This window comes from Bactrocera oleae, chromosome 6 (genome assembly GCF_042242935.1).
Source record: "Bactrocera oleae isolate idBacOlea1 chromosome 6, idBacOlea1, whole genome shotgun sequence".
In the NCBI taxonomy this organism is placed as follows: Eukaryota; Metazoa; Arthropoda; class Insecta; order Diptera; family Tephritidae; genus Bactrocera; species Bactrocera oleae.
In genome coordinates, this window is record NC_091540.1 from 48,705,883 (window position 1) to 48,727,224 (window position 21,342).

The 21,342-nt window shown below is 34.2% G+C and overlaps 1 protein-coding gene across 3 annotated transcripts in view; it reads left to right on the forward strand.

Moving 5' to 3' along the window:
* Positions 1 to 21,342, forward strand: part of Ac78C (adenylyl cyclase 78C) — a 112,466-nt gene that overhangs the window by 79,012 nt on the left and 12,112 nt on the right. For all 3 annotated transcript variants that reach the window (XM_070111128.1, XM_036362632.2, XM_036362644.2), the window contains exons 3-12: positions 1,439 to 1,898; positions 2,030 to 2,303; positions 2,519 to 2,793; positions 4,440 to 4,629; positions 7,979 to 8,160; positions 8,423 to 8,615; positions 10,844 to 10,977; positions 12,058 to 12,147; positions 13,111 to 13,272; positions 19,549 to 19,685. In XM_070111128.1, coding sequence (XP_069967229.1) covers positions 1,439 to 1,898; positions 2,030 to 2,303; positions 2,519 to 2,793; positions 4,440 to 4,629; positions 7,979 to 8,160; positions 8,423 to 8,615; positions 10,844 to 10,977; positions 12,058 to 12,147; positions 13,111 to 13,272; positions 19,549 to 19,685 — 2,097 coding nt within the window. The remainder of the gene's footprint in view (positions 1 to 1,438; positions 1,899 to 2,029; positions 2,304 to 2,518; positions 2,794 to 4,439; positions 4,630 to 7,978; positions 8,161 to 8,422; positions 8,616 to 10,843; positions 10,978 to 12,057; positions 12,148 to 13,110; positions 13,273 to 19,548; positions 19,686 to 21,342) is intronic.

Here is a 21,342-nt window from a genome sequence, read left to right on the forward strand (position 1 = left end):
ATCTCTAAACTAATATATGCATGTACTTATAAGATACTAGCTCAGAAGGTATAACTTAACAACTTAGAACATTAAAAAATATTTTATTATAATTGAAAGTATAAATATTATGAAAAAATCATTTACATGAATATGTCTTTTAAATGGGGTAAAGCACTCATATGCCCTCATTATTAATACAAAGTTGTTCAATTTCTATTGCCATTACATAATCAGTTGGTTTAATATACTTACTTTAAAAATATAAGTAACTTTTAAAATTTGGATAGTTAAAGTTTAACTGGATATGGTTTTTCTACGATCGAAAATAATCGTAGTTAGGTTAGTTTATAACACTAATCGCAAAAAACTATCGCACTTGAAAGCCAAAAAAACCTTCATTATTTAGATTTTAAATGTCACCAAAGTGCCTTGTTATAACCGCTACAATTAGGAAAAACGCATCATCACTAAGAGCAAAGAGCTCACTGATTTTCTTGCGACTGGCTTTGGACCAGAAGGATCTTGTGACCGCACAGGTACCTATAGTTGCCCGATGCTCAGCAAACTCCTGGCAGGCCCAGCTATTCAATAACAGCCGCAGGAGGACAACTGAGCTCCTAGTGAAGTGCCCTTCTTTGCCAACTCATCCGTTATAGTTAGGCAGTCCTCAACCAGCCTCGCACGCACGGTCATAAAGTTTAGGGTTAGTATTGCCACTCTACTATCGAAGTGCATAGTCACTTCCCTAAAGGCCGATGCGCTCAGGAGCAGTGGATCAACTAATGTTTTGATGGCGGCAACCTCGACTTGGCGGCCCCTTTAGCAGATGTAATTCGCATAAATTATAAATTAGCAAGGTAATCCCACAAATAGTTGATCAAAGAAGAAACATTATTTTCTTGAATCAATGACAACCAAGGAGCAAGTTGTTCTATAAAACTTATCATCGATATAATTAGTTGAAAAGATTGCTTCGCATTATTTGAAAAGGTTTTGGTCATATAATGGTGTTTAATAGATTTCAATGAATACTATTCTTGAGGATTGTGTGTGACTTTTACCAGATAGCTCAGTCGTGGCACTATTTAACCAAGGTCAACGAAAGTTTATATGTGTAATATTAGGTTTTAATAAGTTTCCACGGAATACCATTTGGGGATTCCCTGATTTTTTGGCATTCATCCAAAATAGATTTTCCCCTACCTAATAAATATAGGTGAGAATGTTTTTTTAGGTGTACAGTACAGTGTGGTACAAGAAAGGGATGAAACTATACACTTGACGCCATATACCGAACGTATTACAGAATGCAAGCTTCACTGGTTGACTTTTTATGGTATATTTTCTTAAAAAATTAACTCAATAACCATAACATATTATGTGCATATCTATACAATTCTGTACCCATGTTCTTCTTAAATTTGACTAGCGAATTTTCGTATTTGTAAATTTTCAGTTCCGAGGAAGAACGCAGCATGGACGACAAATTGGTGTGCGAGGAAGTACATTTACGTACATTAAGCCAATCACCGCTGGCGCTGCAACGCCAACAACAAGGTAGACAAAGTAATCAGAGCACGCACAGTACAACAAAAAGTATCACACCAATTCAAAGGCGGCGCTGTTCAGGCGGAAATGCCATAACTATCAGCAACGAATTTGAGCTTCAACGACCTCCGCTGGCTCAGCACGAACTACTAGACGATGACGGCGACGATGACCCTAAGTGTCAGCGAGTTTGCGTGAAAAATTCAACGCTCGATATAACGGATAACGGTGATAGTGGCGTAGGTGGCGACGATGAAACCGACTGCGGTCTCAGTAATCCCGCAGCACAAACCGAGGATCGCAATGGAGTTGTAATAGCTGAGGCACATAATGAGGATTTGATTGACTCGAGCATATTGCGTGTGAAGGTAGGTAAACACAGTAATTAGGATGATCGCAATGTAAACTAATATGCGAGAAAACAAAGTATTAATTAACTTTTAGCAATTCAATATTTAAAATCTTTGCATTATTTTATCCATTATTATATTGCATGCAGCAACTTCCCGATATGTCGAAAATACCGCGCCTGCCTGGCGATGGTGCACAATCAATGGATGATCAACGTACAGCCAACTCATATCCCTCCGCTACAGCGACCAAGCCATGCGCTGTCAGTACGAAGCGACCCACAACGGACATTGACCGCGCGAGGGCTGTTAAAAACGCACCGCTGCGTGTGCAATCCGTTCGAATCGTAGAGCAGAGAATGAAACTTGGACCGAAAAGACGCACCGAAAGCTGCAGCATCTTTGGCAATACGAGCAATTATGGTAAGATAATAAAGTCAGATGTATCATCCACAAGGTTGCACATTCCCATAAGTGCAATACCTTGTAATGAACTACTTAAACGAAGCTTATCGACCTAAATGTGCACATATGTACTATAATTGCAATGTGTAATTTGCCGTGCAAGCACTTAATTGAAATTCTTTAATTTCCGGACAACTTCGGTCAATTCTGTCACATCCTGCTTATGTCATTAGATTGTGAAGCAGAGGAGGGCAAGACTATATGTGAACCGCGGCCACTTAACAATCAGACATATGCGGCTTTCAAGAGTGCCAACGTTGTCAAGGGCATATTATGTCCATCCCTTACGAACTCATTCAAGCAGCATTCGTTGGAGCGTTCGTACCTAACGTACACGCATCGTCAGCGTCAAAAATCACTGATCATTGTCAATCTGGTTGACTTTATGCTTAAAGTGACGCTGGCAATTGTTTGGTTCACTAAAGAGAGCAAACAGCATGGCAAAGTGGTGAGTAAGCAGATGAATTTCGAAAATATTTATTACATTTATTACTTAAATTGGAGAGATGAATGCTTTTGTAGATAATTTTATAAAAAGGTCATATTTTCTCAAAAAGAGTGATTCTATTGAAATATAATATATGTTTGGTTAAAAAGTAATACATGGCAGGGCAGGAAGGGCAAGATGTAAATATCACTAAAATAGGTATTTCAAATTGCGCAAGGTATGAATTATGTCTACATACAATTTCTATCTACTAATATTTAATAGTTCTAGAGCCCTACAACTCAATTTTGAGAAACCGACCATATCCTTTGTGGTAATCATGAAAACCTCTTAAGAACACCCGTTAACCATTCATGTTTCACATACTTATGCAAAAGATTTCTACTTATTAATACTATTATATTTAATTAAGCGTCTGTACCAAGTGAAAATGAAACAGATAATACTAATTAGGTTGTATTATTAATTATGTCCTGTTTCAATTAAGATCCATAATTAGTTGGATGAAGGTACAAAAAACCTGTACAGTTTCGCTATGTTCAGTTTTTGAAAATTTCTTTATTAGGCTTGGTAGCTATAATTTATTAAGCTAGTTAAGAGAGATACCTTTGGAGAATATTCTATTTCATGTTAAGTAATCGGATGTTATACAAATCCAACTAACTGCTGAAACAATACTGAAAGGCAAGGAAGTTTTTTAAGCGGTGAGACCCAAAACTTCTCAGCCACAGAAACAAAAATTTCAACACCTAAGATTTAAAATTACGTTATATAGTAATTTTTTTACGATTTTATTCAATAAGAGAAAATATTACATATAGTCTTATATAGTATTATGTTTTGAAAGATGGTCAGATTAATAAATGTGCGGAAATAAGAATTAAAATCATGACTTATGCGGCGGAAAGGTTTCTTTAGTGCATAACATGATCTACAAGATGATCTACAGTAAGGCTCTAAACTGCCTCGATAAGCGAGCCGGGATATTAAATTTAACTTCAAACCAAGGAAAACAGCAGCTAACTGTTTAATTGAGGAATTTCACTAAGAATACTTGTATTATGTCTAGCATTTCTCTACGAATAGTGAGTATGGAAAGATCTAGAAATTTCAAACGACTAGTGTATGGAGAAAGTCATAGATATAACGGAATTTTATTATATTTTTTACCGGATCTATAAGAATTAATGGCTTGAAGTTAATGTCATCAGAAAAATCTTAAAATACTAGTTTTCAACGAAAAATAAACCCTCCAATACTATTTGTGAAAACTCGCACTGGATTTAAAAAAAAAGCTATCCACAGAGGTTAGGAGTCATGTTTCTTCAGCTTTGAAACAAATTTAATTACAGATTTTTGCACGTAACGACATGTCACCGAATCACATGACCCAAACAGCTGTTTGCCTTTCCATTAGCTCGTTGCAAGTACGTAAGCTATTATCAACTAAATGATTGGGCACTAGGAAGGAAACAGGAATAAAAATGCCAACAACTGACTGAGAATAAAAGTTTTTTTTTTCAACTTGGCTAAGCTCTTGTACATCCTCACACATACATATGTACATATATATAAGGATATATACATGCAGTTAGGCATCATGTCAAAAATCTCTAAAAATTACGTGTTTGTCTATTTTCATTTAGCAAAACAACAGTAACAGCACGTTTACGTATTATAGCGATGGCGAAGTGAATTTGGCTACGGCAATTACCTGGTCTGTTTGTTGTATTGTTGCCAATGTGGGCATATGTTGTTTGGGATTTTGGAGATGCTTCGCCAACAACTATTTACATTGGGCAGCGGTGTGCACGTGGGCACTAATGAATATACAAGGTAGGTCATTTTGATGATGTTATTTTAGGCATATATTAAGATACGTGTCATGCGAGTGTCTCTCTTTGAACAACAATCATATAGTAGTTAGATTTTTGAGTCAATAAAATCATTACAAAATTCAATGATAGTGACAACGCAAACAATAAATTATAATAAGTTATAATAAAAATATATGTTCGCAGTTTTAAAATATTTTTTAAAAGGTTGGCACTAATTTATAAAATATTAAAAAGGTTGTGAAAATATAATCCTACCTTTTCTTTTGATAAAAACATTAAACTATAAGTATCATAACATACTAATTAAGTGAAATAATGTTAAACAAATAAATTCTTATTGGAATAAATGCTTAGTTTGGTTAAGGGTTTTTACGTTATTGTCACATGCAAAATGCTACTATTAATTACAAGCCAATTTGTCAAAATTTAAGTTGAGTTGTTAACGTTCTACAACTTTTTAAGGTATGTAGAAAAAAGCTAGTCAACAACCCTAACTGCTGTTTCTCAATTGGTGGTGGTCTGTCCGAAAAAATACATACTAAATGCAAAGGGGGAAGCAAAGTACATCAAAAATTAAAACGCTAAATATGCAGATTATTGTATAGTACAACCGACATTCGTCACTCAAGAAATGGAATACTTTTTCGTTATACCATAGACTATATTTACAAATGTCAAAGACTGTACCATTCGACAACGTGCTCAAAAATCGAAACGTTTCCGTTCATAAAACACCTTTTTAAAAAAGCATTCAATAATCACTACTTGTTCGTTCTTGGTAGCTGAAAGTTCCGAGGGGTTCGTATGCTAACGATGCATGTTTTATCTTCGTTTTAAGACAAATCAAAGTTAAAGTCCACTTCGATATTTATTACAATTTATTTTCATTATAAAATCATCAACTGTTTAATTCTCTGACAAGTCCACTTTTTTAGATTGACAACATCCAATACAAATTCAATTGAACTTATTTAATTTCGTAATGCCAAAAAGTGTTTATTTGTTTTAAAATTGATTGTTTCGGTTTGTATTCAACCGAGACGAAAGTTAAGGAGCACTTGAAATTTTGAAAAGAAGTTTATTTTTTTCATATTTCCATAGTGTATTATACCTTTAAAAATACTGCACTAAATGAATATGTCAAGTTTTTTGAGTTTCAGGCCTCTAAACTATAGCCACTTATTTCAATCAGGTCTATCACTTGATCTTTAAACGTGTTTTTCTTAAAAAAGCATTTTTCGAATTTGCTGCAGTGATTAATCGAAGACAAATGATGATCCGTTTACTATCAAATTTTTACTGCATATATGTATATTATATTTTTGCTTTCTACTCTGAAAGATAGGTCCACCTCCAATAAAGTCTCTCCAAGTATGAGCTTTAAATTGTAATTGTATTGTGAGGGTCTTCCGCATTAAAGTCTTCTACTTTTTTCTTATTATCAAATCTCGCTTCCAACTACTTGAAGAATATCTTGTTTCATAGATTTTGTAAGAAATTGAATGCTCTCCAAAAAACTCTCTCAGGACTTTTTTCCTTAACCTAATTTAATATAGGTATGTATACCATAAAACTGTATTCGCTTAGGACAAATCCCTACCAACAAAAACTACTAAAAGTGCAATAAATTTTACAACCAGGATGGCACAAGAGGGCTTTATAAGAGCAGGTGTCAAAATTGGATGACGAGCGTGGCACCGCATACATTTAGGGGAAATCACATATCTTCGGACCTACTTGACTAATTTCAACTAAGATTAACAACATAAGATTATTTTACATTACCATATTATACTGCGAAAATGGGAGAGATCGGATTGCAACCACGCCTACTTCCCATGTAACACATCAATGTATAGGGATTAAACTTTGTACAAATACTGCCTTTAAGGTATGCCATCTCAGATCTAAAAGTTGTCAAAATCGAACCATAACTATTAAAGCCTCCAGATGTCGGAAATGTGAAAATAGCAGTCAATGTGATTGCAAATGAAATTAAGAGAGAATCCACTCCTGATAATAGTATGTATGTATGTCAAAAATGGGTGGAATATAGTCAATACTTCCAGCTCCATGTACCTAATTAAAAATGTTCGAATTTCCGGCCGACTTTATATCTCATATATCGGCCAGTATGTGAGTTATCTTAATTAAATTGAATGAGAGTGTTTTTCTCTTATTGGTGCATCACTATGCCTAAAATGGATAAAATAAGATGTAAACTTGCCTAGCCCGCATTTTACTAATATGAGGATTTTTAAACATCAGGTTGACTTTACTCCTTATACTTTGTTGATGGTATGTCAGGTACCTTAATGAAACTCAAGGAGCATCTTTTTCTGTTAATAATATGTAGTAATGCCAAAAATTGATCAAATTCGGTTCAATACTAATACTACACCTATCTCCCATCTACCTAATAAATACTTTTCAAACTTCCGGTTAGCCTTATACCGTATGCATCGATCAACATGTAAAATATCTTAGCGTAATTACCTGAACGTATAATATTGAATATACTTTAGCTTAATACCAAAACTATATACAATTATTTAGTATAATATAAGTATAATAAACCTTATAATATTAATGGTTTAGTGCTGAACATGATTTGTGTTGGTCTCGACCTTGGTCTTAATCTCATATCGTAATATCATCAATACTTAGCCTTTCATTACTTGTTTAATATGAAGTTTTGCGAACACATACCCTGAAAACGCCACGAAGTTTGTAACGCCTGTAGTAAGAAAACGCCGGGGACCATATAAATTGTATATATAAATCCGCATGACGTGCTGACTCAATTTAGCCATGTCCGTCTGTCTGTCTGTAGTTTTTCAGATAAAGATCTGTGCTGTTCATTTATCGGTACCGCCGATATCGAACGAGTATCGTAAAAATGTAACGGTATCAAAAAAAAGTTACAATTACAACACCATTTGGCAAAAAACAGTACAAGCTAAACGCACACATATTATTTTTCCCATAAGTTTATATCCCTCTGAACAAGTAGGCCTCTAATTTTTACTAAGAAACCCTTCTATTCTAGATCTTCGTTGCTGTTTTACTAGCCACATGCACTATGTTGTCGTACGTTTTAACTATTTAGTCATAATTTTTTACGATTTAACTTCAACGTAGTAACCTCAAATAAATACCGCTGCAGCGGTATATAACTGTCCCTTGGCACAACACAAGTAATATGCGCCATTTCGTTCAAATTGTATTCATATGTACATATTTATATAAGTAGATACTCTCGCATAATTTCCTTCGACAGACTTTAATATTGTTATTATTATTTCTTTTTTCTCATTTCGTTCTTTTCATTGCACCTCTCCACACAGGTTTCGTTGGCGAAGGTATAGGCTTCACGTATCGCGAATACTTGGTCTGGTACATCCTGTTCGTGATATTTGTGCCGTATGCAATGCTGCCGTTGCCACTGAAGTGGTGCGTCGTCGGCGGCACCATCACCGCCAGTTGTCATCTGGCCGTAATTACGATAATTAAAGTTAGGCGAAGAGAAGTACGTAACCTGCAAAAGCGCAATGTCAATTTCACAGTCGACCTTATTATTATTATTCTATTATATTGCATATAGCGCGCGCTGTCAGTGGGCTTTTGAAAATAGTTTTTTATATTCGAAAGTACCTACAAAGTGTTTTGCAGTCATATTTATTGTTATAATTTTAGCGAGGAATTGCCAAAGGCTTTCCGAATTTTATATTTATTATTATTTACGATTTGTTTTTTATTACCTTTCCATTTGTGCTTCGTTATATTGTCAGCAACCAGATTGTATTGCATTTCAAGTATTCGCCAACTTCATATTGTACACGGCAATTAATGTGGCTGGCATGTACACCAAGTATCTGACAGATCGTGGGCAGCGCCTTGCTTTCATTGAAACACACAAAGCTATGGAACACAAAAAGGAGTCGGAGAAGGAGTTGCAGCGAACGCAGAAGTTGCTGGACTCAAGTGAGTAACAAATAAATTATGTAAATCTGTGTTGGTGTGGGCATTAAATCTGGAAGTAACATCATTTTTTATACGCACTGTGTCCACAAAACTTAGGGAAACTCATATTTGTTATATAAAATACATATATAAATACAAATAGAGAAAATTGTATCTTAATAATTTTTTGAGGTACACACCATACCAACCCTCATTCTTAGGGGTTTCATAAAAGTGGTTGTTACCCATTTACTAAAATTTGTCAACCAAAAAGCCGTTATAAAATCTAAATTACTTATTCCAGTAATCAGTCTAATTATTGCGATTTTTATTTAATCAAAAATATCGTTTTATTAGAAAACCGCAGTAAAACCATTTCGACTGTCCAATATCCAACAGTTCAGAAAAATACGCCCCAAATCCTTTCTCAACTATTTATCTTTTTGCTCTTTATTGTAAAGTTCACATGTCCTAATCAGACCAATTGAAATAACCATTCAACTGGAACGCCTCCCTATGATAATCTTCAAGTTTCCTAATAAGTGCTTGAACAGTGTTGCTTTTAAGAAATTTTCGCACAAAGCTTAAACTTGATCGGCTTATCGATTACCCTCTTATTCGTAAATCAAACTGAAATATCGAATTACCTTCGCTTTCTAAGTTAATGCAGTTTTACATGAAATTATTAGGGTTATGTTATTGTTGAAACGCCAATACCCGAACTTTGTAACAGCCAGAAAAAAACGTCGGAGACCCCATAAAATATATATATAAATGATCAGCATGACGAGCTGAGTCCATATGTCTTTATATACGCGGGTTAGTATTTTTGAGATATCGATCTGAAATTTTGCATAAGTCCTATGCTTCTCAAGAAACTGCTCATATGTCAGAACCGCTAATATCGGATCATTATAGCATATACCTGCTATACAAACTGAACGACCGAAATAAAATGGTTATATGAAAACTTTTTCATTTGACGAGATATCTTCAGGATATTTGGCATGAGTTATCGTTCAAGGCAACTGTGCAATATCCGAATAAATTGTTTCGATCGGATCACTATAGCGTATAGCTGCCATACAAGCTACTAAGTCAAAATCAAGTTTTTTAAGACTTCTAATCATAAAATTAAGTTTATAATTAGAAATTAAAAAAAAATTGTTTTTGAATTTGCATTTTTTTGCGCTTACATATTTCGTGTTCTACCATTTTGAACTACGAACCGTATAAAGGCATTATATTCAACTCTAAGTCGGCAAACTTACACATTGAAATTATTTATTGCACATATTATCAATTTTTTATTATGTTTTTGGTATTAAAAATTTAACTTGGTTCCAACATTTTGAAATATAATTTTAATTTGAAATGCCAATTTCAAATCTAAGGCCTTACTGAAAGCAACTGTTTAAAAGGTTTGTTTGTGACTAGATCTAATCATTTGATTAAAAGAGATATATTGAAACCCATTCAAGTTATTGAATAGTACTGAAATGGGGCTTAGCAGAGCCAACCTCGATTTCAGTTCATAATGGCGGCTATGAGTTAGCATCCTTTAGCAACAATACTTGCCATATAATCAATATCAATAGTATGCCAGATTTGAGACTTTACTATTAAAGAAAATATTCATCATAACACAGTATTTCAAAAACTGCCCTAAAATTACTTGTGTTCAAACGTGCCAAAGAACTTTTTCTAAATACGTGTATCTACATATGTCCGCTGTTAATTAAACAACACGAACACACATGAATACTTCGTATTAAAAGTCCTTAATAGTATTATAGGTTAGGTAAGATAACGCATTGAGTTTATAAATTTTATTCAAAAACTTCCCAAGCTTTACATTTAAAGGTATTCGTAAATCTTTTTTTGTAAGCACTACATCCAAATCACCGAATTATCACTCAGAGTAAAATGGGTTTCGCTTTTTTAGTTCATTTGGAAAACTTTTCCCACAACTTTTTTGTGCAAATGAGTAAAACTACTCAAATATCATTAAGAAATGTGGCATACTTTTGGGCACTTGAGTTTTTACCTGGCAGCGCTGCTTGTATTTTGTCTTATGCATTTTCTTCAGCAATTTCTGGCAAGTTAAAGTTTTGCGTTTTTATATGTATAAATTATATTATTTATTTTAAAGATACATTTTGCTGAATATATTTAAATTTGTGGTAAAATAATACATCAGAAGAATACAAAAAAATAACTTAAACTATTGTGCATTTACTTTCACACAGTACTGCCGAACATTGTGAACAATCAAATACGCGCCGAAATGTATAAAGGCACCGATCCCACCGTCGAAACACAATTCAATAAACTCTACGTGTACCCAATGGATAATGTCAGTATACTATTCGCGGATATCAAGGTAAGCAAAACATCATTTTACTATCGGTAGACACATTTGATATTTAGGTAATGCCTTCAATTGTTATCATAATGTTTGACATTTGGAACTTTTTGTGATATAAAAGAATTTATATTCTCTTTAAACATTAATATTAGTAATAAAATTAATTTAAATTGACAAATTGTGTACTATAGTTTATACGACGGGCACTTACAGTTTACCCGATTAAAACCGTAAACGATAGTACAGCTTGAAAAAACTCACAAACAAACAATCCCTTAATGGAGAGGATGCATTTTCCCTCTTTAAATAAAAGCTGACATCATCAATAATCAAGAGTGCAATAAACGGAGTAGGCTAAGAGAACTATCATGGCTTGAAAAATTGACTAAAGCGGGAGAGTGAAGGCACGCGTGATAGGAGAGACCAGAATGTACTCACATAAGGACAATGTAACTGTTTTAAGCGCATTAATAAACGGAGACCTTAACATGACGCTCACACGGTAGTTATTAACAGTATCTTTTAACCTTTAAGACTAAATTCTTGGTAACGACCCATAGCTGATAGAATTACCCAAGGCAGGAGTGGTAGTTATTTATAAACCCATGTTTCATTATTAGTGTTGCCACACTAAACAAAATCTGAAATCTAACCAAAAGAAAACTCACTCATCTTCTTTAGCGTTAACTTACGTAGTGAACATAAAGAGAAAATTATGAGTTTTTAATTCTGGTGATTGGGGACTAATGGGAAAAAACAGAATAATTGATAGAATTGTATCGAAGAAAATTTAAATTGTTTAGATCGGACTCATATAGGTACATAGCGTAAAGCTGAAGGGTATAATGGCTTCAGTCTCATGAGGTAGTTTATTTGCCTTCTCGACCATAAAAAGGTTGTTGAACCTCAAAATCCTTCACATCGATTTTCATTAAGGGATACAAAATACTAGATTCGGCCTAACATCCAAACCCTGAAATTTTTAATTATCAACCGTCTGTGATATTTACAAAAAAGAACAACTACGGAAGTAATTAATATCTGCAGTTCAAGCTATCGATTGTTGTTGTAAAAGTCTCTCTATATTTGTTACAGGGTTTCACTGAGTTAGCGAGTAAAACATCCGCCCAGCAGCTTGTCAAAATTCTAAATGATTTGTTTGCGCGTTTCGACCGTATCGCCGAGGTATGTAAAATTTATGTAACTTTCTTTGTTTTGTAAAGAAAAAATTTAAACGATTGTATAGTGCTTATGTTCTTTCGTGCATAGATTTCAAACATACTTCATTTCATAAATTCATCAAAAGTAATCCTAGAAATAACAGACAGATCCCAAATAACTTCCGGTAATTCTTTGTTTATCAAACTTTACTGGAAAAGAGCTCAGCTGGAGCTTATTTAAGCATTCTGAGTCTTTAAACTGTCAATCAGGCATCCTGCTCCAATCTTTTCATAAAATTATTCACAAATTCTGAAAAATGTCAAAATAACGATATGGGTTCACAGAAAACATACCCTGATTTACATAGATTTTGCAGAGTAACTTCATGCGTCTGCTGGATTATAATATTCTTTATAACCCTTCTGTTTTATTTTTTCTGTATATGGTTTAAAGAAACTAAACAGTCGCAAAAATAAAATTTGTATACCTCTTATATTCATATGTAGCTTTTGACCATTAAGGCTACAAGAAACCAACATCTTCTCAGTGAACATTAACAGTACACATGTATGTCTGTCTGTCACTTAGCTTCAATCGCTTTGACATTTATCGGAAGCAAATAGCGCACTTAAGTGACGGCATCGTCTGTCACTGTTCGCACAGACCCGACACCCATATTACGGCGTCTCCTTATACTAAACTATAAGTATATGGTACATGGTTGGTAGTGAAACTTGAGTGACATACATAAATCTGCAGACACATAAAAACCAACAACAATAATAAACAATTGACCAAGTAGTCAAATGAAGCCAAATTGCTAAAGATAAGACAAGAATGTAAATATAAAATTTTTACGTTTTTCCGGTTTGGCCCTGGACGTTGATGCATCGTGTTGTGTGCACTATTGCTGTTGTTCTTGTTGTTAATATTATTGCAACTACATGCTGACGCCGTTGTGCTCGCTTCATTTGACCGCAACCGCAGGACAATCACTGTTTGCGTGTGAAACTCTTGGGCGATTGCTATTATTGTGTGTCACAATTTGAGAGCGACAATTGGAAGACCCGACCGGATCATGCGGTGTGCAGTGTGGAGACCGGACTGCACATGATAAAGGCCATCAAGGATGTACGGCTACATACGCATGTGAGTATAACATTAAAAAAAAACACTAATACATCTCTATTATATATGAGCTAATGTAGACCGACGTCATATGATGTACGAGTAAATATGTATATATTTTAACGGGATGTTTGCGGTAACAAAATATGCTTGTTCGGTTTTATTTCAGAATGGGGGAAAGGGGAAAAGTGGTTATGAATTCAAGCACTTAGTGAAAGAATAACAAATACGAAACACAAATTTTTTCACTTGCATATCATACAAACAAATTTTGTTATCTAAATCATTTTTTACGATATGTCGAATACAAATCGGATGATATCCCCGCCCACTTCTTATATAATGACTATGTTTACAACTACTGAAAGTGCAATAACTCATTAAAAATATACGCATTAAATTTTACATAGGCGGCAGTGTCAAAATTAGACAGTTACCTTGGCACCGGCCACCTTTACTACTACACTACTCAATCAATGTCAATGAAATTTTGTGTATAACATTACATTTGTAATTCTTAAATCAAAGTGTAACGCGATCAGTCTACAGCCACTCCTACTTCCCATAATCAACAATTTACAATTCAATCTGATTCTTTCATTTTACTGTCACGTCTAAAAATGGTTGAAATCGGACTATAACTTTTCAAGCCTTCAGATACCGAATATGTGAACCCCAGTGGCCACGCTGACTCTTCTGTCAATCTGTGAGTTGAAATTGGAAGAGAATTGGAAGATCAATACTTCGCCTAGCCGCCTTACACTTAGTATAACGATTTTCAAACTTCCGACAAACTTCATACTGCAATATGACGGTCAATATGTGCATTGCGTTAATGAAATTCAGAGACAATATTTTTTTTTGGTAATGCTACGTCGTAAATGAAAATGCATATGATTTAATGTTATATTTTAAACACCTCAGAGTCGCCATTGAGAGGAGCCGAGAGTAACGCTGATCGATTCGAAAAATACCATGTTAAGCCAAGGCATCGTACAATACCTATTTGATTATCGATCAGTAGATGTTGGATTAATTAATTAAGTTAATACGTTTCATGGTTTTCCAAACAGGAATATTTGATTTTATCGTACGAGAACTCAGTGTAAACGTTTCTGTTCTAATAGACACAAACAAACCTCTCATTTGTACGGTACACAGTTCTTTTCGCCAAGAAGTTTCTTTTAGAGAGTAGCCAAGCGAACAAACTATGAGCAGTTGTTCAAACAAAGCTGGCAGGACTAGCGGGGAAATCTTGCGCTGACATGTCTCCTGACGCCCGCGCAATTTGGATGCGCTTTTCTCCTTGATGGAGAAATTTTTATATTCCCACAAAATAACATTTCATTGATCTCTTGATATTAAACATCATCCATGCCTTATGTTTCTATCAACAATTTAAGTTTATTTCAAGATTTAAGTTTTTAAAACCAAAAAAATTGGAAAAAACGTTAACTTCGTTAATACCGAAGCTATAATACCCTTCACATATAAAAAAAGTTTTCCTTGATTTTGATCGGTATTTTTGAATTACAGCTATATGCTGTAGTGAACCAGTCTAAGCCATTAGTATAATGTCAATTAAGTAATGTCAATTTCGTAAAGATGCCTTAACAAATAAACATGGTTTTCACACAAAGACTTGATTATTGTTGATCAGTTGTTATTATGCAAAACAAAACTTGGTAGCATTGAAGCTAGCATTTATACTCCTTAAATATTCTCTAGTAAATCAACTCGCTAAGTTTGTTGCTGCTTTCATATGTAGAATTTTTTGCAGCAGCAAGTAGGGAGAGGATAAATGGCGTCTGTCTGTCCATCCATCCATCCGTCTGCCTGTGTGTATATACGCGAACTAGTACCACAGTTTTAGACATATCGATTTGAAATTTTGCACACGTCCTTTTCTCCCTAAGAATCCCCATATCCCCTATAGTGAGCATTGTCGGATCACTATAGCATATAGCTGCCATACAAACTGAACGATTGGTTAATATACCCTGTTCAGGCTATAAAAATATAACATAACTAGTAAGCAATTACTATTTGCATTTTACATACATGTACACGTATAAATTTACTCGTTCACACCAAGTTTCGGCCAATTCTACAGTAAGGATATGTTTAAAAAGGATATACGAGTATGTCAATTACCTATTGTCAATTAATAGTAAAATCAGAAGAATGTACTTGGAAGTGCAAAAACCAAACAAGGCAGAAGGTCACCTATCAATATCATGTGAGCATATTCATTTGAATATATTGCCAAACAATATTATCAATATTAATAAAATATAAATAAAATTGTTCATCTGGCATATAATTCTTCTGAAATTCACGAAAAAAATTATTATGAAATATATATTGACACTTTTTGTACCCCAGGTCCACTTTACATGAATCATAAAAACACATATTGGTGCTACCAAATTCAGCCATTAACACCTTGCTGTGTTTCAGAGGACCTTCTACATATTTATTTATGAAGCATGTATATATTATACATATGTAGTCGGAGGTATAAAAAATCACAACAGCAGCCATGTCAGTTTTGAGGTGGGAAAAACGGTGTTTTTATTGACTGGCAGTTGGCTTTATTGTGTTTCCATACTGTCGCTATCGAAACAAACCAAAAATTTACAACCAGCATATGCACACACAAGCTACCCTTGTCTGTATGTTATATGTGACAGTTTACCTCGATTCGTATGAGTGCTGATTACATGTACGTACATATGTACATATATATATGTAGGTTGGCTGCTGACACGAGCGGTTGGAGGTTCGAGGTAACGGCGCCCATGTTGACAATTCATTTGCATGGAAATCGCTTTCAATGCATTTCGCCCTGTCAGCAGCAAACAAAAATGCATCGTGCACTCATACGTACACGACCTGCCAACAATGCAGACAATGACCGGCTAAATTGTTGTGATTTTGTGCCGGTGAAAAATTATTAAATTTAATGCTTAAATTATGCGATAATGCTACACAACGCGAAAGCGTAAACAATACAAACAAAAATCGATGAAATCTGTAAATGGTTTGAACTTTGCCTCTCTCAACTATCTAACCGCTTTCAATGTCTGCAAATTATGGCTTGTGGGTCATTGTGTTTGTTTTGCCTTTGGAATATACTGGTACTTCCGAATCCTCTTCAGATTATGTGTCTGTAAATACATGCTCCTTCATGTGTGCATTTGGTATATTTTTATACTCCTGCAACATGTTGCTACAGCGTATAAAAGTTTTGTTCACCTAACGTTTGTTTATATCACCTCAAACTAATGGAGTTAGATATAGGGTTATATAATATATACATAAATGATCAGGTTGACGAGACCAGTTGTCATCCGGTTGTCTGCCCGTGCAAGCGATAACTTGAGTAAAAATTTAAAAATCTTGCTGAAACTTGATACACATGTTTCTTGACACCATAAGGTGTTGTAGATGGGCGTATTCGGACCACTACCACACCCACAAAACAAAATTAATCGAAAACTAATAAATTGACATTACTAAGCTCCACAATAAGATACAAGACTGTTATTTGGTACAACGAACCGCATTAGGGAGGGGAATCTTTAGTTTAAATTTTTTTAAAAAGCGGGCATGTCCTCGCCCTCTAATATGTTAAATGCGCACATCATCTAAACCACTAAAGCTATAATAACCAAATTCACTCAAAACAAACCTTTAGCTTTAGGTTTAGACAGTGTGAAAATGGGTGAAATCGGGTGATAACCACGCCCACTCCCAATTAAAACTACTAAAAGTGCGATAACTTATTAAATAAACAAGCCAGAGAGTTTGAATTTCACACATAGGATATATGTACCATCCAAGCTTTATAGGAACCAATACAAAAATTTACAATATAATGGACGTGGCACCGCCATTTTAGAGGAAAACCCATATCTCGAGACCTGCTTAATCGTTTTCAGCCAAATTCGGTATATAACATTCTAGGCACATTTATCTTACTCCACCATATAACACAATTTTATATTCCTTCTGATTCCTTGACTTGTATTAATATAACGGAATAAAACTTTGCACGAATTATTCTGTTATTAATATGTAGTGTTGCCAAATATAGATAAAATCGGGTCAATACTGCCCCTATCTCTCAAATACTACATATATTGGTTTTTGTTTCTCTAACAAACCTTATGCCGAACATGTCGTTCATTCTGTAAGTTAATATATAATTATATATACGTATGTATTTATAAGATTTCTTGAAAATATGATCTCAAGTATACTTAAGCAATGTCAAAATTAATGCCGTCAGCCCATTGCTTTCTCTGTCCCCATATAGCCTGTATAACAATTTCCGACTTTCCACCTGACAAAATGTGTGATACTTTAATACAATTTATTAAACATGTTTTCTTAAAAATTGTGTGACAGAATATGAATAAAATTGATCTGGACTCCCTGGTTGGCGTTTTGCACATCAACTCATTATATTAAATTTAACGTCTTCAGTTTATATCACATACGAGTATATCTCATTTGAAGATGGTGTCAATATAATATTAGCTTTCGCGAAGTAAAATATACTAATAAAACTAAATGAGTCTGTCACCTATAATATAACTTAATAAAATAATAATTTTGATTGTAGTCAATTTATGATTTCGTCGAATAATGAATTATTGAATTGTTTCGCAACATTTTTTATTATAAAGTTTTCTTACCACCTGAAGGTATTTTCCCTGCTTTGATCCTTGCAAGATGCAAGAGTAAAAAATATGCGGTTACACCTGAACTTTACCCTTCCTTACTTGTTGTACAAGCATATATATGCATAACCTCAGGATTTATGTTTTTGGCAAGTGTACGGCATGCAAAATCTGGTGCTCCAACCGCAACTTCAACCACTTTATGACCCATTTAAAAGAATGAACTATTGCAACCGCCTGTTTGTTGTACACGTGAAACATACCTGGTTTCAACATTGATCAATGGCGTTGCACATCTGTATTCCAACGTAATATATAGTATAACACTTATGTATGTGCATATATTCAAATTAGAGGCAATACGTAGAAACCTCAAGTGAAAGTAAAAAATAATAAACTCAAACAAAATTTGACTTTGATATTCAGTATTCAAAAGAAAATTGAATAAAACAGATCAGAAAGCTTGATCTGTTTGTATACTTAGTAAATGGTTGCGCTTGAAAGGTTGTACAGCAAATCTAACCTAGCATATTCAGTGGTCAAGGAATGGTTTGCTATATTTCGTACCGTACCGAGGAACCAACTCTCAGGAATTAAGAGGCGATAACGCCAGAAACCATCGCAAAAATTGTGCTGGATGACTATAAAATAATAGAACGAGTTCATTGGTATCTCAAAGGAAAAAAATGGGTGCGATGTCGGTAAAAGTCGTTCAAAACGCTCAAAAACAATCGATTTTAGCCAGTTTTGTTTTTTTTGGGCTCAGGTATATGGTCTAACATGGTAAAACAATTAATAAACGATATTAATGTATTCAATCAAAGCTATTTTTCGTTTTATTGTACTTATGGATAAGAAAAGTATAAACCAGCAATCATTAACAATACGTAGACAATCAGTGTACTAAAGGCCGTTTACTCTATGAAAACCTATCACAGACAGCAGCTGGCATTGAACTGTGTTCTTAGATGATATAAATATAATTTCTGTATATTTTACCGACAACACGAATAAGTGTTGGAAATGTCTCCTGATATATTCTCCTTGTTTAATCTCGTGATGAGATTACATTTTGATTTATATCCGAAACATCATCAAATGTTTATTCTATTTTGGTATACATAAATATAGAATAGTCTTTACACTGCTTTCGAGCATAAGGAACTACCTATAACGAATATTCAGATTTTGCTAGTTTTGAGAATACATCTACTAAGTGACGAGTCGTCAGTCTGCATTTATAACGCATACCTAATGATATAATTATTATTATCATTATGGATGGTCAAACTACTGTATATATGCCTATGAATATAGATATATAAGGTTTTTCTTTTGTTGCCTATTTTCAATACAAATCTCTACTTTTCAAAGAGTTAATTACTTTCATCATAAATATCACTTCCGTAACTTACAACGATTGAAAATTTTTCGCTCGATTTTTTCATTACGGAACTAGCTTTTTGCGACTGGCGTTTTTTTTTTTTTAAATTACTGCAATAAAAATATTTGTATTTCATGTGCATGTACAAATTTTTTATGTACAGAACATATAAAAATCGTATTTGCCTTGCAGTAACAATTTATTTTTCTACGAACTCTCACACAGGTCGATTTAAATATGCGCATCGGCATTCATAGCGGTTCGGTGATGTGTGGCGTATTGGGCAATAAAAAATGGCATTTTGATGTTTGGTCGAACGATGTTATTATTGCAAATCACATGGAATCCGGCGGTATTCCCGGGTGAGTATTAAATTTCCAATATATCTTTGAACAATTGTCAGCAAAAAGTGTAAGAGAATAGCTTTCGGAACACTCATATAAATAAATTTGAACAATGATTTGGGTTCCATTTTTGTTGTTAAATTTTGAATATTGTATATGCAAACAAGTATATTCGTATTATTGTATATACCACCACAATCATATACAAGTATTCACATATTTGTACCTCAAATGCAAATCAATTATGATTGACATAGCCTTCTAAAAGAGTATTCAACAAAAAATGAAATAGAATATGGTGAAGACAGCATCTGAGTTTAAAAGTAAGCCAGTAATTTCGTAAAATGGTGATTTGTTTCTCTTAAACTTCTGAAAAGTACTCTTCTTTTAACCCATCTGAAAAGTACGTTTTGTGGAGGTTTACAAACTAATCTCCTCATTTGATAACTTCTTTATTCGAATCATCTTTATGTCCGACTTTGACTTGTGACTTTGAAAGTTTGGAAACAAAACGAAGTCGCACGGGGCTAAAACTGGAAACTACGGGGGATGGATAGAGCAACAGTTCCTAGTTTGGCTAAAGCTACGATGAAGGCAAGGATGAAGGGATTACCAACTTATTGCAATGTGAGAGCGCTTCAAAATTAGCGTTTTTATACTTATGCAACATGTTGCTACAAAGTATAATAGTTTTATTCACATAACGGTTGTTTGTATCAACTTAAACTATTCGAGTTAAATATAGAGTTATTTATACATAAATGATTACGATGAAGAGACGAGTTGAAATCCGAATGACTTTCCGTCCGTTCGTCCGTCGCCATCCATCTATGCAAGCTGTAATTTGAGTAAAAATTTATGAAACTTGATACACATGTTTCTTGGCACCATAAGAAGGTTGCTATTGTAGATAGGCGTAAATAGACCACTGCCACGCCCACAAAATGCTCCACAATAAGATACAAGACTGTTATTTGATACAACGAAACGCATTAGAGAGAGGCATATTAAGTTAAAAAAAGTGGGCGTGACCGCGCTTTCTAATGGGATAACTGTGCATATCTCCTAAAACACTAAAGCTATAATAATCAAAAGAAAGTTTGAAAATAGGTGAAATCGGGTGATATCCCCGCCCACTTCTTATATAACGGTTAACCTATAGTTAAATTTTTACTGAAAATATCGGTCAGTGTGTGAGATATATAATATAAATTCAGACAGGATCCTTTCCAGATACTATTGTGTCTGTATGTCAAAAATGGGTTGAATCTGGGCGATATTTCCCTTAGCCCCCATATACCTAATATATTATATGTATAGATTTTTAAACTTCCGGGTGACTTTATACCGCATATTTCAACCAAGATGTGAGTTATTTCAATGAAAATGAGAGAGCGGATTTTTCTAATAACAGTATATCTTTGTGCTTAAAATTCATAAATTTAGTTGAAAATTGACTTAGCCCAAAATAACTATATAATATCAGGAATTTCAAAAATCTGGCTGAGTTTACTCCATATGATTGGTGATGGCATATGAGGTACCTGAATGAAACCCTGGGAGCATTTCATTAGTCTGTGGCATTTTGATATTGCCAAAAATTGATAAAATCTGGTCAATACTACCCCCAACTCCCATATACTACTTATAATGATTTTCGTTATTCCAACAAGTT